The sequence below is a fragment of the Podarcis erhardii genome, assembly GCF_964252035.2.
Source record: "Podarcis erhardii genome assembly, chromosome: 1".
Lineage (NCBI taxonomy): Eukaryota > Metazoa > Chordata > Lepidosauria > Squamata > Lacertidae > Podarcis > Podarcis erhardii.
Window position 1 is genome coordinate 81196088 of NC_138497.1, and position 23502 is coordinate 81219589.

At 45.3% G+C, this 23502-nt stretch overlaps 1 protein-coding gene across 3 annotated transcripts; it reads right to left on the reverse strand.

The window, feature by feature from the left end:
* Positions 1-605: 605 nt before the first annotated feature.
* Positions 606-21452, reverse strand: LOC309345933 (eosinophil peroxidase-like). 3 transcript variants are annotated; one of them, XM_081869440.1, is made up of 18 exons: positions 21417-21452; positions 18600-18699; positions 17942-18035; positions 17606-17781; positions 17381-17513; positions 15521-15650; positions 14863-15069; positions 13772-14132; positions 12832-12992; positions 10367-10625; positions 8936-9106; positions 8532-8769; positions 5852-6063; positions 5007-5171; positions 3824-3955; positions 2657-2753; positions 885-993; positions 606-841 (listed from the first exon to the last, which is right to left on the reverse strand). In XM_081869440.1, the coding sequence occupies exons 1-17, from the start codon at positions 21435-21437 to the stop codon at positions 900-902; spliced, it is 2751 nt and encodes a 916-aa protein (XP_081725566.1). In that variant the 5' UTR covers positions 21438-21452; the 3' UTR covers positions 606-841; positions 885-899. The 3 variants fall into 3 exon arrangements, with proteins under 3 accessions (XP_081725566.1, XP_081725565.1, XP_081725567.1); XM_081869439.1 differs by having other exon boundaries at positions 606-993; XM_081869441.1 differs by lacking the exon at positions 8936-9106 and having other exon boundaries at positions 606-993.
* Positions 21453-23502: the final 2050 nt, after the last annotated feature.

The following is a 23502-nucleotide window of genomic DNA, read 5'->3' on the forward strand; positions in this document are numbered from 1 at the left end:
GAACACAGATACTTCTGTCTTGCCTTGTTCGTGGCTAGACAAGCAGCCAAGGGGCAAAGTAGACGAGTGGACATTTGTAATGCAACATTGACAGTATAAAAATAAGTAGTCTCAGGTGTTTGCTTTTGGAACAGAGGAATGGCACCAATAGATGTGGCACTGCTTAACTCTTGAGATGGGACATGTGGTTCTCCAGATGGCATCAGACTTCACCCCCCACCAGCCCCAACCAGTATGGCCAACTGTTAGGGATGATGGGAGTTGTAGTCCAACAGCATCGGGAATGTCACAAGTTCCCCACCAACCATTTCCTCTGCTTCAAGTTTCCTCCTGGACATACTCTACTGCACGTGCATTGGAACCCTGATGGGGATAAGCAAACTCGTGTCTGGGTGAGATAAAATTGCTTCCTTTCATAACCACCCCCCTCCTGATATGATCCCAATCTATTTGCAGGTATTTTCTAACTTGCCACCTCTGGCTGTCCTTTTATTGGCTGGGGATCCATTAGGCTTTCTTTGCCTTACTGTTTTGAAAGGCTATGTTAGAATCCTAAGAGTTGGAGTGGTGCTTCAGAGGCAGACTAGAGCAGGGATCATCAGGTGTTGCCAGTATAGGCTTCTCCCTAGGCCCAGTCCGAGAGGGCTACCTGCCTCCCCCTCCTCCAATCACGCCACGGGCTGTGCCCAGAGCACCCAGCAAAGCCCCTAAGTTTGACCAATCTTCAGTGGTCAAATCTTCTTTGCAACTCTCTAGAAAGATGGGGAGGAAGGGCATTCTCTAGAAATTACTGGGCAAGAATGATTTGAGAAATCTTTAAACTTGGAAATAATACTAATTCAGAGCCACAGTGGTTTGGGTTCCTGAGATGCAAGGCCTGGAAGAGAACTTGGGGAGAGCTAACTTGAGTCAGGATTCTGGCCTTCTTTGGAACAATCCTGGGGACAGCGACTATCTCTAGAAAGGGAGGCCTCCTCCTTGCTCCTGAAGCACCTAGGAAGCAAAGAGCAAAACAAATGGTCATGAGTGCTGAAGGGGCAGGGCAGGCTCTTCAAGCAGCATGGGGCTGGAGGCTAGAGAACAGGGGCCATCTTCAGTTCTTGAATCAGCTACACATTTGGAGCAGCTCAGTCTGCAGGAAGTTGTTGTGAAAGAAGAGATCTTTACCAAAGGAGGAAAGACACACTTGTGAGTAAGAGGTGCAGACTCTGTTGCCCTTGGGATGCTGCTGGAGTCCAGCTCCCATCATTCCAGGCTGCTGGCTAGGGCTCTTGGGAGTTGGATCACAGCTTTCCTGCCCCTGTTGTAAGTGCTGGCATGGAGAGATAATAGATGTGGGTGTCACTAATGCACACAGAGGCGAAGGCATGGGACAACACACTCTGGGCTGAAGGTGGTATAGGCTGTTGGGCTTGGCCCTTAATGTTTCAAAGGGGAAACCAAGAATCATAACAGTACGTTTCATAGTTGTGCTATTAAGGCAGGGCACTAGGTGTTGGATTTCCAACCCATAGCAGCCCCAACCAGCATAACTAATGGTCAGGGGTGATGGGAGTTGCAGCTTGGCAATGTTTGGAGAGCCACAGGGGCCCCACCACTGACTTGGTGGGGCAAACAAGCCTATAGCTGCAGTGCAACCCTGCATTTCAGAAGAGAACACTTGCAGTTAATCCAAAATGTACAGAACTAAAACATTTTGCAGTGGTAGAGCTCTTTGTAAATAGTAAAAAAACCTCCAAATAAACAGCAAATGTCAATAGGAGTCCCCACCTCCGGATAGCTGTAGTTGTATAGTGAGCCACTCTGCATTTCACAACTTAAATGTGTGAAGAATGAGCTGTGATGTGTCTTAATACTTGTTTTTCTGAGGTTCCATTCAAAGGATTTCCACACACAGCTGCTTTACTCACTCTTGCTCTTAGGAGTGAACATCTCCATATTAGGAGAAACATACAGGTGTTGTTCCACACAGAAGTCAGCCTATATCTCCATGTGTCTCTCCAGAAACATCTGAGGACACATGATGTGGATTATATTGTGCTCTGGTTCCCTACCTCTTTGCAGGAGACAGCCAATGAGATGCAGCAGGGATTTTTAAAACCCTCCTCTTTAAGTAAAAGTGACCAAAGTGTGTGGGGGGAGGAGAGAGGTGGCAATCAGATGGCAACCAGACATATAGCTTTGTACCTCAGGTTGCACTATATAAACACACTTCTGTAACTAGGAATTTAGTTCCACTGACATGCATGGAGAAAAACAAGAATAATATTGGATGTAAGTACATGCAAGCTGCAGCAATATTCAATGACTTTCCCATCCTCTTCCCTGGCCTTCAAGAAGGATTCATCTAAACTAGGGAGAATGTACATCCCCAACACATGGAGAGAGGAAGCACAAACCCCTCGTGCTTTCCTGAAACAGCAGAAGAGGCCAGAGGTCCATTTGTGTCACTTGGAAAAGTTACGTAAGCAGAGAATTGAAAAGACAAGAAACCCAAAGGCCACAAGAAACCTTCACAGGGCCAACCAAAAATTACCAAGTTGGTCCTACTGAATCTATTACTTCACTTTGGCTTTTTTCCTCTAAGTGGGCCAATGCGACTACATACATTTTTTTAAAGGAAGAAAACATTTCCAGAGGTGTAATTCAGCCATACCTTCTATGCAGTGCCACAGCTACAGCGATGAGAGAAATAGCTCCGGCCACAATAGCTGCAGCTGCAGCCAATGAAGTAACAGTGACTCCTTGGCCCCCTAGGACAGAAAACAGCAGCGCTTTTAGGGCAGATCTCACGTGCCTTGCAAAACCTGTAGTGCCTTTGGAAAACTGTACGGTTCTGGTCACCTTGCCTCAAAAAGGATATTATAGAGTTGAAAGAGGTTCAGAAAAGGGCAACCAAAAGGACCAAGGGGATGGGGCGACTCCCCTTGTGAGGAAAGGTTGCAGCGTTTGGGACTTTTTAGTTTAGAGGAAAGGTGAGCAAGAGGCGACATGACAGAAGTTTATAGAATTATGCATGCCATGAAGAGAGTGGATAACACTAGAACTCATGGGCATCCAATGAGGCTGAAGGTTGGAAGATTTGAGAAAGATAAAAGTACTTAATTCATGCAGCACAGAGTTAAACTACTCCCCACAGGAGGCAACGATAGTCACCAACCTAGATGGATTTAAAAGAAGATTAGACAAATTCATGGAAGAGAGAGGGCTATTGGCGCCATGATGGCTCTGCTGGGCCTCCGCAGTTGGAGGCAGGAATGCTTCTGCATGCCAGTTCTGGAAACCGCAGGAGAGGAGACGCTCTTGGGCTCAGGCCCTGCTTGTGGGTTTCCCAAAGGCATCTGGTTGGCCACTGTGAGAACAGGATGCTGCACTAGGTGGGACATTGGTCTGATCCAGCAACCCCATCTAACCTTCTTAAAAGTGGGCAGAGCAACAAAAGTAAAAAAATCCCCTGTTTCTGCACACACTAATGAATACCTTTCTATCCTTCAGACAAGCAAAAGGCATTATCAGCGTTCAAGGGGAGACGTGTGGTGTGGGGAGAGTCTTGAGGGCTAGAAAGAGAAGCTGGGGAGGCCCCCCAGGCCTACAGTTTACCACCCCTGTGATGGAGGAAGACTCCAGGAATGACTCTTTTAGTTCCAAGTATAAGATTGCTCTGAGCAATCAAAGCAATGAGATAAGGGAGAAACGCAGCTTGAATAAGGATGCAGACATCTCCCAAACCCTTCCAATTGGCTTCTCCCAGTGAGGAAATGAGGTCAAGGGCTTTGCTAGACCTTCCGGCTTCCTCACAGCCTGGTCCTTCGACCCAACCTACCAATGCAGGTGGTACCATCCTGAGACGGAATCAAGGAGCCCTGACAGGCACATTTGAAGCTCCCAGGTATGTTCACGCAAATCTGCAGAGAGGGGCAGGGATTCTCTTGGCTGTGCTCACATTCATCAATGTCTAAAGTGACAAGAACGGGGGGGGGGGGGGCAAAGAGAAAGAAAGGAAATGCTTAGAGCAGTCCCTGCAGCATCAATGAAGAAAATGAAACTCACAGGAAGAAAATGTCCAAAGTTCCTGATTTCCTGACATAGGACTAGCATCTCTGGAACCTCCTTATTTGGGACTCTCATCAAAGATAGACTTCTGTACTTAATAATAATAATAATAATAATAATAATAATAATAATTTATTGTGTGGCTCCCAACAGATTATTAAAAATACGATAAAACATCAAACACTAAAAGCTTCCCTAAACAGGGTTGCCTTCAGATGTCTAAAGTCAGATAGTTCTTTATTTCCTTGACATCTGATGGGAGGGTGTTCCACAGGGCGGGCACCACTACTGAGAAAGCCCTCTGCCTGGTTCCCTGTAACCTCACTTCTCACAGTGAGGAAACCGCCTGAAGGCCCTTGGAGCTGGACCTTAGTGTCCAGGCTGAACAATGGGGGTGGAGATGCTCCTTTTCATAGTTGCAGTGCTAGATTGACACACAAACTAAGTAAGCCACTGTTTAGGGCCTCAGATTACTAGGGGGCCTCTAAGCACACACAAAATACTAAAGTTCAAGTTTCACATAATTGGCTAATAATAATAGAACATTACACTTTTTAAAAGCATTGCTATAGGGCCTCTTAAATGCAACAAGGCATTGGGTCTCTTGACCTGGGCGTGAATAGCAGTGTGATCTGGAGGAATTGGACAGCAGTTTCCGTGACCACCACCGCAACACACAAGCGTCAGAGGCGCAAGCCAAGCATGTGTATGGATACACTTGTAAGGCCAAGTCTTACAAGTGTATCCATACAGACTTGACAAGAAATCTGCCGGCAATGTATGTCACACATCTAGGTGGGAAGGGGATAGCAAAGCTGTAAATAAAAGTGGGAAAGGGGCATGAGGTAAAAAGTGGCAAGGAGTGAGGCTGAAGAGGGGTGGTGTCATTGTTTAAAAAAAAGAAAGCAGGACATACTTTATACATACAAGGCTCTTATTGTGGTCGGTCTTACCTCGGCAAACAGGCAACACAGTGCTCCACTCTCTGTCCTCAACATTGCAGGTTATAGAGGAAGGACCCTCCCGAATGTAGCCAGGCCAACACTCAAAGAACACCGAGGCTTTACACTGGACGTAGTGGGCTCCTTCAACCAGAGGGACTGGCCCACAAGGTGTGTCTGTGGAGAGAGAAGAAGAACACAGCAAAAGGACTTCCTAGGAAATGCACCAGTTTGAAAGCTGCACTGCACTGGAACCAATTCCCAGATGCAGGCCTCTTAACGTTCCATGTTCCCAAATGGGAATGAGTGAATATTGCAGGAGGGGAGGAGAAGGGAAACAAAGAGAGAACTTTTTCTGGATAGGGCAGGGCAGTGTGTGCATAGTTGGTTGTGAACACACAGAACGCAACAGATAATGACTGCCTTTGTGTGAAATTAACAATTTTTCAAAACCCAGCTTTTCCAAGTTACTGTTTACACAGGGACAATGACAAATGTCTGGGCTGTGGCAGATATATTACAAATTTATTACTAGCTTTATTATAAAGGTACTAACTGTAATAAATATATATTTATTATCAGCACTTTTTTCTGGGGGTACTCAAGTGTATGCAGTACTTGCACATTTTTTTTTTTTAATGTTAAAAGTGTGGCACTTACTGTAACAACATGGTGAGTACCACCCTTCCGTAAAAAAAACCCTACAGCAATTTACATAAAGGAAAGCATGCAATATACTGGTATATATAAAAGTTATACACCCTCCTCCCATCCCTGAGACTCCTGAAGGTGGCTGAGAACAGGCTTTCAAACCCACTGTGAACTGTGTTCTGTGTTGTGGGCACTCCAGGTTCTACCTGCTGAATCTTCCCTCCATGCGGCCAGGTCCACCCTTGGAATCTGGGAGCTCTTGCAAGACACAAAGTCACTTGGGAAGTGACTGGTTGAGAAGACGTCTGCAGGGAGGTGGTGGAGGTGGGTGTTGTCGCAGAGGATCCGGAACAAAGTCACCTTTGCTAGCTCTTCCCTCTGGCGAGGGGTGAACACTCCTTCATTCTCCCACCAGAACCTGCAAAAGAAAAGAGGGAGAGAGGGGGAGCAAAAGCCTGTTCATGAATACCTTATCTGGCTGAATTCATTTATTTCCTGCAGTGCTTCGTGCTATTGAATGTAGCCAGAAGGTAAGGAAATGTATAGGAAGGAAGGAATCTTTCCCTCACCCTGCACCCTGCCCCAAGTTTGAAATCGAGAAGTCAGTCATGTGGATTGTGTAGATGGTGTTAATGCCACAGTGAACCCTATTTGTGGAATGGTCTGCCAGGACCAGGCAGCAAACCAGTCCAGCAACAAACCCATTAACTCCAAGCATATATCCCACACCTCTCACAATCTCCAGTTTAGTTTTGTACTTCTCACAGAGGGGGCTAAAGAGCTGTGCTTCGGGCTTGGCTGTACCATTGAAGACTGCGAGGGTGTTCATACAGCTGAATAATCATCCCACTACACTTAGAAAACTAGGTGCCAGGAATAAGGAAAAGGTAGAAAAACACTGCTAATAACAAGGCCCATGGAAGTGATGATATTCCAGCTGAACTATTTAAAATTTTAAAAGATGATGCTGTTAAGGTGCTACACTCAATATGCCAGCAAGTTTGGAAAACTCAGCAGTGGCCAGAGGATTGGAGAAGATTAGTCTACATCCCAATCCCAAAGAAGGGCAGTGCCAAAGAATGCTCCAACTACTGCACAATTGCGCTCATTTCACACGCTAGCAAGGTTATGCTTAAAATCCTACAAGGCAGGCTTAAGCAGTATGTGGACCGAGAACTCCCAGAAGTGCAAGCTGGATTTCGAAGGGGCAGAGGAACCAGAGACCAAATTGCAAACATGCACTGGATTATGGAGAAAGCTAGAGAGTTCCAGAAAAATGTCTACTTCTGCTTCATTGACTACACAAAAGCATTTGACTGTGTCGACCACAACACACTATGGCAAGTTCTTAAAGAAATGGGAGTACCTGATCACCTCATCTGTCTCCTGAGAAATCTCTATGTGGGACAAGAAGCTACAGTTAGAACTGGCTATGGAACAACTGATTGGTTCAAAATTGGGAAAGGAGTACGACAAGGCTGTATATTGTCTCCCTGCTTATTTAACATATATGCAGAATTCATCATGCGAAAGGCTGGACTGGATGAATCCCAAACTGGAATTAAGATTGCCGGAAGAAATATCAACAACCTCAGATATGCAGATGACACAACCTTGATGGCAGAAAGTGAGGCGGAATTGGAATTAAAGAACCTTTTAATAAGGGTGAAAGAGGAGAGCGCAAAATATGGTCTGAAGCTCAACATCAAAAAAACGAAGATCATGGCCACTGGTCCCATCACCTCCTGGCAAATAGAAGGGGAAGAAATGGAGGCAGTGAGAGATTTTACTTTCTTGGGCTCCATGATCACTGCAGATGGTGACAGCAGTCACGAAATTAAAAGACGCCTGCTCCTTGGGAGAAAGGCGATGGCAAACCTAGACAGCATCTTAAAAAGCAGAGACATCACCTTGCCAACAAAGGCCCATATAGTTAAAGCTATGGTTTTCCCAGTAAAGAAGGCTGATCACTGAAGAATTGATGCTTTTGAATTATGGTGCTGGAGGAGACTCTTGAGAGTCCCATGGACTGCAAGAAGATCAAACCTATCCATTCTTAAGGAAATCAGCCCTGAGTGCTCACTGGAAGGACAGATCGTGAAGCTAAGGCTCCAGTACTTTGGCCACCTCATGAGAAGAGAAGACTCCCTGGAAAAGACCCTGATGTTGGGAAAGATGGAGGGCACAAGGAGAAGGGGACGACAGAGGACAAGATGGCTGGACAGTGTTCTCGAAGCTACCAGCATGAGTTTGACCAAACTGCGGGAGGTAGTGGAAGACAGGAGTGCCTGGCGTGCTCTGGTCCATGGGGTCACAAAGAGTCGGACACGACTAAGTGACTAAAGAACAAAGAACCCTTCATCCTTCTGCAGATTTTAAATTGTAAGCTCATTGAGGGTAAGGATCTATTTATTTTCTGTTTATGTAGGCTGAACTTTAACCCTGTACTACCTGCTGTGGTCCTGATATGGTTGGCTACCGCCCTCCCCGTGCTTGTTAATTTGCACTGAACATGTGGGGTGGGGGTGCATTATTCAGTGATTGCATCTTTCGTTTTCATTTGCTAGGAATAACTGAATCAGTCTGTTTCTGATCCATGTCACTTCCACATGTGTCCACCCAAAAATCCTTTCTATTTCATTTCCTCATTGTTCTGTGGCTTTTTGTAAACGAAAGCCCACTCCAAATTTGCAGTTAAATACACACTTGAGCATGCATTTCTAACTTATTTTGACTCTTATAGCTGACAATGGTGTCAAAACAACTGAGAAGTGTCACAGTAAGCAGATAACAAAGTTCTGACCTGCACATTAGTCTGGGAGGTACAGATCAGGCACGTTTCTATCTTGGAATTTGCAAAGACTACATTCCTCAAAGATTCCCTACCTGTCACCATCTCGCAGGGCCTGGAACTGCCTTCCCAGCAAGCAGGCAAGCAGTTCCCCCACTCGGGCACTAGGCAGGAGAGGTTCTGCGATGGCCCCAATCCAGACATCAATGTTCTCAGGCGTCCCATACAGCTTGAGTAGTTTGTGAGCCAGGTAGCTGCTGTTGAGGATATGCTGCAAGTCAGAGAAAGTGTGGGCCTCTGGGAGACCGCAGAACCTCCTCCAGGAGTTGTAACCTGCAGGGAACACCAGAAAATGGCATTTGAAGAGAACATCGTGTCAGTTCTAGAGGGAGGTGCCCTCTGCTTCTGATGACCTCTCTCTCTTTCTCTCTCTCTCTCTCTCTCTCTCTCTCTCTCTCTCTCTCTCTCCTGCCTCTACCCCTGCAGCAGTGTTACACACCTAGCAGTCCATGGTCCCGGCCTCTTTGCAGGTTCAGAGCTGCCAGGTCAAGGGACAGGGCCTTCTTGGGATGAAACAACTTCTCTGTCAGCTCCTCTGGCATCATCTGAGTGGCTGTCTGGAGCTTTGCAAGGGTGAAGATCTCTCCACGTAGGATAGGATCGATCCCTCCTAAAGTTTGTGACAGAACTTCAAAGCCAGTGAAAACAAACCAGCATTCAGTCTTTATGGCAAAGCTCTAGGGCAACTTCTCACACAATCTTTGGCATTCTGAAGCAGATGATTCAGTAGAAATCACTGTTATTAATAATCCATGTGCACAGCCTTCTCAGCACCAGACACAATATGCAGGTGTTTTGTGGGCAAGACATTCATGATGATCAGCTTAGCAGGGTCCCTTTTCATGTGTTACACCCTGAAGCTGTGTTACATTTGCCCCAGTTTCTAGGACAAGCAATGGCGATATGGGGTGGTGCCACAGGATGGCTGAAAGATGGCCTCCTCCCACAAGGCCCAGGGAGACACAGAAACAAGCTGCACTCTACCGACACGGCAAAGCACCGTAGGTTGAACCCTGCGGCTGACCATATTCACGTAACTCGGAAGTGGAATGGCTATAAGTAGAAACCCTGGGGATTTTTAAGCCTAACAGAAATGGCGCACATTTCCTTCCAGCATCTCTGAATGTTGTAACCCTGCAAACAATTCTCTCTCGCTGCTCTCCACAGGACCATTCCTGGCCATATGTAAAGGATGCCACTCAGTCTCACATTCCCTCAAATTCCTCAACAACAGCAGAGGCTTAAAAAGAAAAAGAAAAAGTACAGACACTTTATTTAAATAACATATTGTTTCAGGCTGTTTTTAGAATGAATAAAGGTGGTAACCCTATGACAGCCCTGTCACTCCCTTACAAGATTCCTGTCACCAGGAGGAACTCAAGGCCCCCAAACGCATTGTGACAGGCTTCCCTAGGCCTGTTTTATTGCATACATTCAATGAAGTCTGCTATAGGCTCAAGCCACAATAAAAATATTAAGGTCCTACTGCAGGAACTTCTAGTTGATTTTGCTGCAACTGATTAATAAGGCAGCCACACTTCTGGAATTCAGACACTCAAAAACATGATTTACTCAGCACAATCTGAGTACAATAGTTCTTAGAGGAGGAATGGGGAACCATTGGTCCTCCAGATGTTGCTGGACTTCATCTCCCACCATCCCTGACCACTGGCCATGCTGGCTGTGGCTGATGAGAGTTGGGAAAACATCTGGAGGGCCACAGGTTTCCCACCCTTGCCCTAAACACTGCTGGTCTCTGGGGCAGATCTGGGTTCAGTGGGACTAACACTGTGTAACTTGATAAATGATGTCACCAAAAACAGCATGCCCTTTCCACCCGCTCCCATCTCATGTGTTGCCAGTTCTGTACCTTCCTCAATGATCCTCCATGGGGAGAAGAATGACTGATGAAGAGATATGCTGGGGTGACTGGGATTCTCCTCAAAGTTTTCATCCAGACGGGAGAGGAAAGGATTGATGGTGACGTGGGCAAAGCGAAATGCAGCTGTGGCAAAGACATTGGAGATACGGGGGTCAACAGACTCGTCGTAACCAGAGTATGGAGGAAGGTAGGCCTCAGTGGCTTCTGGGCCAAGGATCTTTGGGACATAATCCCTCCAGTTTATAATCTACATCAAGTGAACAAACATAAAAAGGAGAAATATACTTGAGTTCAATGGGCTTGATTGAGCATCTAGTGAAACCAATGGATGCTATTTCTATCTGCTTTGTACCAGGCTAAGTCCAGTAGATATGAACACTGAAAAACAAGGTGAGAGCACACCACATGGAGAAGGTAAGAGGAAAAGAGCCTTGCTCTTCCATTAGAGATGGCCATTTATGAACGGCTAATTTACTATAGCATATATGTAACCACATGGTAACTGGCTGGCTGCATTATCCTGCCAAGTGGTAAAGAGAATTTTACCACACAACAAGAGCATTCTGAGGTAAAATGGTTGTGTGTCTCCATTTTGAGTCCCTTCCTGAGCAGTGCCACTGCTACTCACTGGATGGATGGTTGCCAGAGGAGGAATCTAAGGCAAAGCGGGGAACCATGGAGATGTGCAACAGGAGCAACAAACAAAAAGCATTATTTCACTTGTGCTCAGGCTAAAGTGGAGAGAAGCAGTCAAAATGGCAGCTCATTCACAGAATTGTACCATGGAAGGTACAGATTTGTTGGGAAGAAATTGCTCATTGGGCCTCAACCACTGCAGTGCAATAGATAAAAGTGTTGGGATGCATGCAAGAGGCTCAGCCATGAAGCTCACTGGTGGCTTATTCCCAGGCAATAGCTTTCATGTTCATCCATCTCACAGGTTGGCTGTGAGGATAAACATGCTAAAATAACATTCCCTTTCCTCTGAGACTGCAAAAACATTCTGTGAGCTCTGTTCCCTAAACAACTGGAATCTCTCTGAATATTCTGTGCCACCACATTGGGTCAGCCAAACTGGTGTCAGGTGCTTCATTGCCTATTAGGATAGCATAATATTGATGACCTTTTAAAAATGAATTTGTAAAAAACCATCTGGATTTATGAGAACAAAATTTCCAATAATGTCAGCGTTTCTTCTCAGGGACTTTCATATCTGGTGAAACTGAACCATGCCTCAGAAAAAACACTTGAATGGGATTCCCCCCCCCCCTTTCCATCCCTTGCATCAAGCAACTGCAGACGCTCTAGAAGGGAGCTTGACTCCCAGGAGGGAGATCAGTGTTCTGCAAGTTAAAGAGTTTTTCTATTTCACTGCCAGCTGCACTTTGACCCTGGTGTTAGTTTTGCGGTTCTTGCATTTCTTCACAAGAGGCCTGGTAAGATTAGAGCGCCTCTTGTGCAAACATATCCGCCTGCATTAACATGGCTTGTTGAGTGTTTTCAGAATTAACAGCTCTTATCTGACATAAGAGCAGGTTCCGCAAAGCAAGCAAGGTGGAGTGATTGGCAATAGCAGCGTATTCGGAGCCAAACTGACACAGAATGCAAAGCTGCTGTAGAAAACACCAGCTGCATGTTTAGATCCCCTCCATCTTCCCCATAATATCTAGTAAAATTTAGTCATGTCCTGACATCACAGCAACCGTGGTGCATTACATTGTAGAACCACAGAGTTGGAGGGAGGGGGCCTCATTATAGCCCACCCCTCCTAGTCCCCAAACACGACTGCCATTTTCCACGGCAGATCTACACATACTTTTCAAGTAGTTCGAAGGATTTTGTTCCAAGTAAACAAATAGGAGCATAGCCTAATATCCATTGAACTCAGTGGGAATTGATCACTGATTCAGCATACGCATTGAAAATCAATCATCTTGCATTTACTTACCGATCATTTATCTGCATGCATAAAAATTGTAATTTTGGATAGAAACTGGGACATAATTATTTTTAAAAATCAAGTGCACATGCTAGCCTGTGTTGCAAAACACAGATACAAAATTGTTATGCTGTGTGATTTTATGACTGTTTACCCAGAAACATTCTACTTGGCAAATGTGCTTAGGATGACTGTGGACCACTTGTGATGCCATAGAAGCTGTTGGCAGCTGAATGGATATAAATGAGGACCAAGGGAAAGGCCCTATTAACCAGCAAATCTTTTCTGTGAACCGCCTTGAGACCTTCGGGTATAGGGCGGTATATAAATTCTAATAATAATAATAATAATAATAATAATAATAATAATAATAATACAGACAGACAGACATACATACATACATACATACATACATACATACAATCTGGATGTTATGTATAATCTGCCCCTCAATGGGAACTGTATCCAGCCCTCTGTTGAAGGAACTAAGCAACGACATGCCTGAGGCCCTCACCTGGAGGTAGGCCCCAATGACTTTGCGAGTCTCCTGATAGAGAATTTCCCCACTCCACTGGGGGTTGAGCTGGTGGAGGGTGGTAGCGATCCTGTTGCTCTCCCTCAGGAACACTGTGTGCAGGACTTGAATGCCTAAATGTTCATTGGACCGCGAGTCTCCTGGCAAGGAAGAGACCAATGCACACAGTAAATGAGATAGAAGTTACACAGCCTTTGGCAGGCTTTAAGCAGCCTGCAAAAAAGAGAAAAAAGAGATGTTACATACATGTTTTGAGTGGCAGTAGCCCTGTTTTAGTATTTTCACCATTCACTTCCATCAGTGGAGGTCCCACTGATGGAATTTTGGCTCCATATGTTTTCCCCTGATACCTCAAGGTAGAAGCCACCCATCTCCCCAGTCCCTTTTTACCTTGTTCCCAGCATCCAACAGGACTGGCATCCCTCTGAAAACTCACCCACGAAGCTCCCATATATGGACCAAGTACACAAGTCAGTTATGGAGGGGGAGAACCCTACAGCCTATAGGTGGTGCTATTGGACTTGTGAAACCACAAGTCAGAAAAAGCAGATCCCATTAATCCTGAAAGGCTGTGCAAACATTCAGGGGACTCCTGTACAAAGCTAGGAGACCCACTGCAAAGGAGAACAGGGCTCTAATTACTTTAACAGCTGCCCAGAAGAGGGCATTTTGGCATCTTGTCTTGCAGGGCTGAGAAGGCTGCCCGTGATAGAAAATCACCTCCGTTAAAGAAACGAAAGTCCTCTCTTCCTTTTCATCTGGCCACACTGTTCAGCAGAGATGGGAGCCTGTGCCATGAGTCCCCAGTCAGCATGGCCAACAGACAAACATGCTAGGAGTTGGAGTCCGTCCATGCCTGCAGGGCCACAGGTCCCCCATCCCAGCTGTATTCTCAAATACTGAGAAGCCTTCCTCTTACCTGCCACAAAGCAGGGCACGTCAGACGCATTGGCAAGGCAGGAGTCCCGCGTCAAGGCACAAGGGTTTGGAGATTTCTTCTCAGCAAAGGGCAGGAGCGGAAGGCCACCGTCAGAGAAGTCCTGGTTGACGGCCAGAAGCCCCAGTGCCTGGGTGAAGTTGCGGAGCTTCCTGGCCAGCGAAGCCGTGCTGCCATAGATCATGCTGCCGTCCACAAAGGAGGTGAGGCTGTTCAGCTGCTCCCGGGGCTGCAGCTGCCCCTGAAGGAAGCTGGATTGTCCACTGCCACAAGCTGGCGAAGAGCGGATGAAAGGCATGCACTTCATTGTCCCCCCACCCAGACGGAGGTCGCCAGCAGGGATCTGGCACAGGAGAAGCAGAGTGGTCAAGAAGCCCTGGGTCTGATTGACAGGCAGCCAGGAAGAATGGAGAGCTCACATTCTTTATCGAGTTTCCACAGCTTCCCACACAGAACCAGAGTCTAAAGACAGAGGTGGTTCTCCCCATGCTACACTGCACCCCGAGACAGGGACATAGCTACAGAGTGACCCAGGGGAATCTGAGCCCCCAAAATCTACTTCCCCTTCCCAGCCATTAAAAACTATTCCTTCATTATTTATTTCCTAAACTTTGCCTTCTTGCTGAAAGACAGCAAGCTGAAATTGGCATCTCTGCATATGTATTAGCATATATAAATGATCTTAACTAGTGTGCACTCTGAGCTTTTTTAAAAAAGGACCTAGCAATGGATGGATTAATTTCAAAATGGTAGGCCTCATTTTTTTTGCTTTCATGCTCAACGTGGCTGTAAAGTCACCTCATGGAATGAATTACATTGTACAGATTTCACGTCTGGTTTTGTATTTTAAAAAGCTCTATAAGCAAGCCCTGTGGACCTGTCTGGATATGACAGTGGGGGAAAGTATTTGTGAATCCATGTACTTCTGAAACACTCTCATGGGGGTTGTGACATATATAAACCAGCTCTACTTCACATTTTGGTAAAAGGTAAAGGTGATGGTCCTTACTATTAAGAGGACTACGGTGAGTTTTCTTCTTCCTAAGTTTTTTGTTCTTCATCGGTGTCTTTACCTGGATGGGGAAGCACGGATTCCGGTTGATGCAACCATGGGAGCAGTCTGCTCCGTCCGTGAAAGAAACGGTGCTGGCACTCTGGGGGGTGAGATCCATGTCGTGATCAATCCACTGGCCCCACTCCACCAGCATGTGGGTGTAGGACCTGTCTAGTGAGATGTTCTCATTCCGTGTATGCAGGATTTCATGGGACACCTGGCGCACCTGGGAGAACAATTCATTTCAAATATGAACACTGTTGGTGTTTGTGAATAACGCAGTATATTTTTCTACTTTCTGTGGAAATGCAATCCAAACTAGTCATGCTTTTTGTGGAAATTCTAAAAAGTTACATTTCGAGTGCATACTTTTTGACAGTATTATGAGACATGGAATTTGCAATTGCCATGGAGTGTCTAACTTGTCTATGGGAAACTATGAAAATGTGACATGCTCCTCACTCTTTCATGTCTTCAAAGATACACTTTCCAACATTTCTGTGTAAAGACCCAGTAATGTTGGCATGTCATGCAAATCAAAGGGTGCTTTTTTAACATCTTAACATTTATTTTAAAGCAAGCTAAGAAGGAAAGCTTTGGAGTTGTCTTATTAACCCTGTGTGAACTCTGCCATCTCCATTCATAAGAGATTCCAAGTCTTGCCTGCTGCCGCATACCAAAGGCAATGAGAAGCCATTATAAGTCTTGGATTGATTCCATCCTTTGGGTGCAGAGAAGCCATCCTCATAGTCTGCGGGCAACCAGCGGGCGTAGGCTGTGTTTGCTGCTCCCCAAAGTGGGTTCTTCCTGCAAGGGAGAATAAAATCTCATAAACTGCAGAAAATGGGCAGGTGGCATTGGGCTCACATAAGTAGAAGGTGGAGAGGGAAAATGGCTCCTGAATTATACTACTTGAGAGTGCAGATGAGGAAATCAGGGGACTGTATGGTCTTCCATATCCAAGACACTGGCTCATCGAAAGCAATAGATGTTAGGGAGAAAAAGATGTCAGCCTTTCCCTGGGTATGCCCATTCTGTATCTGCAAGTTTTTGTTTCAGTGGGAAAACTTCAGCCAAGATATCCCCTACTCACCAGAGGATTTACCAAGTGGAAACATTTTACTACCTCATCTGTGCAAACTAAAGAAGCATGGGGGACGCTTTATTTGATACAGAGGATTTCCTAAATAACAGCAAACAGGCAGCTTTCTGTGGTGTATTGATTCGTAGCCTAGGACACCCATGGGGGTTGTTTGTACTGTGTGTTGGGCAGAGGTTTGTGAGCAGATAATTTTTGTGTGGTTTTAAAACTTGGTTTATTATTAAAAAAAAAAACATTCAGTATTGGTTTAGCACTGCATATAACCTTTATTTCAATATACTGCTATTTAGTTTTATGGAGGTATGATTGATGTTTATGTTATGTTATGATGTTTATGGGGGTATGATTCCTCACGAGTACGTGACTAAATATATATAAAAGATTACTAGCCATGTTCAAAATAAAGATGAAATTTTATGGAGGGTTGAAATTGTTAAAGGACAACTTTAAAAGGAAGGGCTGGGCTGAGGTTGGGTAGTTAAATAAGATGGTAAAATATACAGATATCGTTTGCTTCCATTTGGCAAAGGGACAATTCCCCACAGCTGGTGTTTTAAATTGTTATGAAACAAAAATAGATATGTTAAGGGTTCTGCTGGCGATATAATTGTTTTCTCTGCCTTTCCCCATTCTTCTTCCTCTACCTTTCTTGATTGTTTTATAGCATATGGCAGTATTTAGCTGATTCCAGCCTGGCTACCAGTTGCTCAGTTTGCCCTGTGTATGCTAGATGTGGGGCCTATGGATCAAAAACAAAATGATTCCTTTGGAGGTCTTCTGTGGATTTTGTGTTCAACTGCTGTATCCCATGTCTTACAGCAGTATTCACACAGGGTTGTTTAACTTCCCAGCAAACGTCATGCAAGCACGTCAGAATGAAAAAAGTTTTCTGGAATCGCTCTCTCTGTATTTGCATACAAACAAGAATTACAAAAAATAAAAATCAGGAATCCCCAGTATTCTGTTTTCAAAAGAAAAGGTGACTCTGTAAAAATGCCCTGGGGGAACATCCTACTATCAGCAGAAAGTGGGGAGTGTGAAATCATCTCTATGATTTTCCCTACTACCTGCAAGACCTGTTGCAAAAAGGCGCAGCTAAATATAGCTGACTTTCTTCACAGTTTATGTTATTTATTAAACAAAAATTATAGACTGCCCTGTCATATAAATCATCAGCAACAAAATACAGCAACATTTACAAGTACAATAAAACATAAAATGTCATAAAAACAACACAAAAGGGTCATAAAAAAGACAGGCTTGTCCTGAAAAAAATGAAGCAACTGAAGAGGCCTCCTGGCTTAAAAAGGTCTTCAGGAGTTACTTGAAATTAGTAGCGGGTCAAAGGGTATTTTGAAAAGTGCAATTTTGCATTTAATAATATGGCCAGTGCTTTTGCATATTGCAGGCCTAAGGACTGGGCCAGCAGAATTACCTGTTGTTGCATGTCCCATCTATGGATCTGTACTTTTCAGTCAAACAGGTGTCTGAGCACTTGATGGGCCGCAGTTGAGCAGCACAGCCAGTTACTTCTGCCAAGGTGGAGAGATCATGGCCGCTTAAGACTCCTTGCAGAAGAAAAGGGAGAAAGAAGATTCTCAAGAAGGTCAGGAGGTGAAGACTGGTACTTCGCGGCCTGGGTGGGGGTTGCAAGACAGACCTGACATGTTGGCATAACGCTTCTCCCGCGTGTACACAAGCTGCCGAATGAGCTCCACTGTTGTGTCCATCAGCTCAGCCGCATGAACCGCCGCGTTGGTCTCTGCCTCGGGGTGCTTGAACAGGCTCAGCAGGTCGCTGGCACTGAGGGATCCCTTGGTCAGCACTGCTTTCCCTCTAGGATTTCACAGAATGAGGCATGGCTGAACAAAGAAGACCAGAAACCCCCCACAAGGCCTGGGGTGTAGGCACAGCTGGGGGGGGGCAGGAGCAGAGAGCATGACAAGTAGGGAAAGAAAGATGCTCTCTGCCACCTGCGTCACCTGGAAATTCATACCTGCTTCTAGAGCGATGATACGCCAAGGAGACCAGCTGCTTTGCCCGTGCCAGGGCTTCTTTCACCAATGGCCTTTCAAGTTTTCTGTCGTTTTCTGAGTGAGGCAAAATAGTAGTCCCAGAATGAAAAGAAATACAAGGGTCCACATTGGTTTCCATGGCTGAGTACAAACCTATTTGTTTCTAGGCCCAAATCAAGGTGCTTATGATTACGTTTTAAGTCCTTAATGGCCAGGGGTCAGGATACCTGAAGAGCTGCTTTCTTCCTTATGTCTCTGCCCTGCTTAGGAGATCATCTCATGAGCCTCTGCTTTGTATCCCATCCCAAACTGAAGTGCGACTGGTGAGTTTGCAGACTGCTCCTTCTCTCACCATTTTCAGATGACTACTGAAAATAACTTTATTATTCCACTGAGCTTTTAACAATTACTTGAGCCTCTCAATCCCAATGGATTTTAACCATCTGCATTTGACCTTTTGTTTACATCTGAGCTCTGGGAGCATTTGGCTGGGGCCCATTCCTGATTTCTGCTTTTTAGGACTGGTCTTAAAAAATGGAAAGGATTTTATTTGCCAGTTTTGTAATTTTGCTTCTGACGGCTTTACAGTAAACTGAAAACTATAACCGATTAGAGCTGAAAGTGCACAGTATAGGTTACCTGCATGGGCCAGGTTGGCATGAGTGCTGAATAGGGATATGACCACAATTGGCACAAGTCCAGGGAGCATCACTTGGGTTGGAAAAGCCGCCACAGAGTGCTGAGGATTGAACACATACACGGATTAATAATTGCTACAGTGCTGTGAATAAATTATCAGCAACCCCCTTTCAGATAAAATTGGTGTTTATGTAGATGATTTAAAACTTAAACATTATGCATAGATGGAAATAAGTAAGTAAAAATCAATATATGTCATCGAAAGATCCACATGCAGGTATATGCCCTCCAGTGTGCTCTCATTGCTGTGTACAAAAAACATGAGCCACAATCCATACATGTTTACCCTACTGTTTCTTATGAAATATTTCATTTCGATGCATTTCTGTCCCAAACTAGCTTCAATCTGAACTGCAAAAAATAGTTTTAAGCCAGTAATGCGCTCACACAGTCTAAGGACAGAAACTGATCTCTGCAATCAGTAGGCTTTCTGCCTAAGAGCACTCTGGGAAAAAGTTTGTTAGCAGCTGGCAAGTGATATGCCTTATCCTCAGCAGGGGATCAGAGAAAAGATGAGCAGCCTGACTCTCCTTCTGCCTCCCAGCTCCACCCTCCAGAGAGGAAGAAGGGATCCGATTAGAGAAAGGAAATATGGCAAGATCCCTGCCTGCTGCTTTAAATGTATGGTTGTGTACGCAGCCTGCCTGAACTGCTTGTGCCCCTGCTTTTCTCTCCCTGTAACCTTTCCATATCCATTTGTGGTCCTGGTTTCACTCCCTGTAACAGTTTTCTTATCTCTTCTCTCCTGTGTAATTTGCTAGGTCAGATTGCGTTAAGGAGAGTGGATTCAGAGATCCGCACACATCACTCTTTGAAGTGCAAGGCCATCTGATTTTGATGGAATAGATTTCATTGCATCACCCTTACGAAGTTGCCCAAATATCCAACTCTTTATCAGTGACGTTCCCTGTCATCACCTGTTTTCAGTTGAAAAAGAAGAGATTAGCAGGTGAGCTGAGGAAGCAAAATCAGCTGTTGGGGCAAAGGCAACAGGAGGGCTATGTCTCCATTAGCCACTATCAGAAAGTGTTCCTATTTGCTTGAGAGATATGATAATCTTTATATAATGTTCATCGCAGACGGGTTTTCCAAAGAACAGTCAGTCAACCTATTTATTCTCCTCGAAGCTTGATTTATTAGTGGGAATTAAGGTTGCCAAGTGACCCAACAACAACAACAAAAAAACCCAGTTAGGCCTCCTGCTCTTGTGCCTTTATAGAGGAATGTCAGCTCCAGAAATCAGCAGCTGAACACAGCACAGAGAAGCATTATTCACCCGCCAGTGTGTGCAGATCAAACCACTGTTGAAAGCACAGGAACAGTTTGAAAAGTTAGCAGCACTAGTAGGAATAATCAATTAGGCACATATGGAAATTAGAGTACTGCATTTTATTTTATTTTATATTTTTAATGACCTTGTCTTGAAACTTGCAATTTAATAAGCAGCACCCAAGGAATGTTATACCTTCCATGCAGGCGGGATACAGATTGCACACACAGAAGCTATGCATGAGCTAAGAAAAGAAAGGGAATAATATTTTTTTAAAGCGCACCCACAATTCCAGCAGGAGAGGAGGAAGAAACAGAAATACCAGGATACAGAGAAAGCAGGAACAGAAGGCAGAATGAGAAACTTTAGCTAAATAAAGACTGAGATAGTGCACAGGTAATGAGGTGTCCAAGTGATGTCACATCCACCCCACACTTTAAAGCACATAGCTTAGCTGCAATTCCCAGCATCCTTTAACAAACTACAGTTCCCAGGATTCCTTTGGGGAGAAGCCACGCGTATTAAATGTAACAAAGAGAACAGGGCTCTTGCAGCCTCCCCACTTGTGCAGCAGAAGGCATTTCAGCATGGCAAGCTACACCTGCTACTATTCCCACTTCTGCACAACTATTAAAGTCGTCCTCGTTCTCGCCACTTTACTTTTGGTGACCTTACCCAAAGGAAACAAACAGCAGACATGCAGGAAGGCTGTGAGAGGCTGAAGGTGAAAGATCAGGGGCAGAAAAATACAAATGAATGTCCTCAACCAAGAAGCAATATAATCTATACCAAAAGATCAAATAAAAGGACCATGAACTGAGTAATCTGGGCTGGATTGGTATTATATGCAATGCTGACAAAATACAGATCAGGCTGGTGGGGAAGGGAGGATACAACAAAATGCAGCCTTTAAAGAACCACACAGGCAGAAATTCAAAAGGTACAGCTTTCCCCAACACAGAGAGCAGATCCACCCAATTATTTCCACCTCTGCCCCTGTCCAGCTGGCCCATGTGTGGAGAGGTGTACACCAGTGTGTATACAATTTTGTGGCACACAGTGATCATAACTTCTGCACAGAAGCAGACCCAGGGGCACCTCAACATGCATTGACATCTGTATCTTCCGTTTTTGCAGCGCACGGACTGCCCACATTTAGGAGCCTACGTGAGCTGAAATGTACACATGTGCAGCTTTCTTTGCAGAAGTCCCAACCAAACTGTACCCTGCAAAAATTGAGAGTACAAATGGTTGGTTGAGAGTGTTTAGTCCCTTGGAGTAAGGATCAATGCACAGAGGTCAGAGATGAAGCCAGCAGATCCCACCCCAATTTCCCCTCCAAGCATAAATATTTAGATTATTAGCACACACTATTGCGTCCATGGAAAGGAGGCATAATTTCTGCACATAACAAAGGTGGGTGCTCTCACCCTATAGTTAGTCAGGCTTCTGGGGGGGGGGCACCTCAATGAAGCCCCTGGACTTACCACTGCTTGGTGTCCTATCATCCATATGTCCCCCAAAGCCCCACCAAAGGCCTTGCAAGGTTTGAGTCTTTTCTCCAGCCGCCTTCCTTTTATTTGCTGGCTTCTAAGGAGGCATTTCCAGAATGTTATTATCACCTTGCCAGAACAAAGCCCTTTCAAGGTAACTTCAAAGAAACCTAATTAGTTTTACAGAGCATGAGGATATTTTATCTTCTTGATATGGTCTTTTCTCTCTCTCTCTCTCTCTCTCTCTCTCTCTCTCTCTCTCTCTCTCTTTCTCTGGAAAACAAAAATAATCTCTTTGGATATTGGATAAAACAATTCAAGTTAAAACAGGAGGTCCAGAAAACAGCTTCATATTTGGAAAATGTTGAACACTTTTTAACACAGTTGCAGTGATCAAATGGAAGAGGACGACCTCTGTGCATCCAATGCTATTTTTGCAGTGCCCTTAGTCAGCCAGCAGGGGGAGCTTTAGCCAACACAAAGGCAAACAATGACAGTGGTACCTCGGGTTAAGAACTTAATTCGTTCTGGAGGTCCGTTCTTAACCTGAAACTGTTCTTAACCCGAGGTACCACTTTAGCTAATGGGGCCTCGCGCTGCCGCCGTGCGATTTCTGTTCTCATCCTGAAGCCAAGTTCTTAACCCGAGGTACTATTTCTGGGTTAGCGGAGCCTGTAACCTGAAGCGTATGTAACCTGAGGTACCACTGTATTGTTTCCTAAATACATTAGGTCTCATCCTTAAGTAATGGATGACAACAGAGGATTGCACACACTCAGGTTCTGCTTCCAAATTTCCCATAGGCATCCAGATGGCCACTGTGAGAACAGGATGCTGGCTTTTGGTCTTATCCAGGAGGGCTTTTTAATGTTCTTATATAGCTTAGTGCCTCCAGCGTAACTGCCCCCAGCTGCCCAGGCCATACTGTGACACCCCAGAGGGCTCCAAAGTTGGCACTAGGCAATAATGCTAAGCAGAAATTGGTTTTTATGTTACAAGAATCTGAGGTGCAGCCTGGCTAGGAGTGGAGATCAGAAATATGCCAACTGGGGTTCCTGAAAATTCAGAAACGGGAATAACATTTGCAACACAGTGCTCAGTTCGAGAAGATACCTCAGGGGATAGCCTTGAAGCCAAAAGATTGGGTGATTATTTACAAGTGTGGACAGCTCCGTGAGCATGTTTGAAAGATAATGCAAGCCCAAAATATGTGGACTGGATCCAGATTAAAGGGTAAAGGCCCATTGGCACATCTTTCTCAAGCAGGAAGCCAAACACGGGTATTATGCTCAGATGAATTGTTCCGCTCTTTCCCCAAACCAATTTTTTTCCTTGCAAAAGTATTCAGCAGGCATCCTCATCTGCTCCAGTTCCTGATGCTGCAGTGATATTAGTGGGCAGGGCAGTTTTGCAGACAGCCTTAGCTCAAGGCAAGGCACTGGGGGCTAGTGTGGGAGCTAAAATGGTCTCATGCAAAAGAAGGCATGGTTCCTGTCCCCTACAGCCTCTAATATCAGAGCAGAGGGGTCTCGGTAGCTCCACTATCCTTAGACTTTTTTGTGGGGTAAAGGTAAAGGTACCCCTGCCCATACGGGCCAGTCGTGTCCGACTCTGGGGTTGCGTGCTCATCTCGCTTAAGAGGCCAGGAGCCAGCGCTGTCCGAAGACACTTCCGGGTCACGTGGCCAGCGTGACAAAGCTGCTCTGGCGAGCCAGCACCAGCGCAGCGCACGGAAATGCCGTTACCTTCCCGCTATACAGCGGTACCTATTTATCTACTTGCACTTGGGGGTGCTTTCGAACTGCTAGGTGGGCAGGAGCTGGGACCGAACGATGGGAGCTCACCCCACCGCGGGGATTCGAACCGCCGACCATGCGATCGGCAAGTCCCAGGCACTGAGGTTTTACCCACAGCGCCACCCGCGTCCCTTTTTTGTGGGGTAGGGTGGCCTAAACTCTGGAACTGTGGAATTTTCTTCCCACAGAAGGGCACTTTCATTATGTACTAGGCATGTCCAAAGTCAGGCCCAGGGGCCTAATCAACAACTTTGGGGTAAAATCCTGGGGCGGGGGGAGCTAAA

Coding starts and splice junctions, on each gene's coding strand:
- LOC309345933 (XM_081869440.1), bottom strand. CDS start 21,437: ATGATAGGACACCAAGCAGTG. Junction 18,700..21,416: donor TGATAGGACACCAAGCAGTG/GTAAGTCCAGGG, acceptor TTCAATCCTCAG/CACTCTGTGGCGGCTTTTCC. Junction 14,133..14,862: donor ATCCGTGCTTCCCCATCCAG/GTAAAGACACCG, acceptor CTCCTGTGCCAG/ATCCCTGCTGGCGACCTCCG.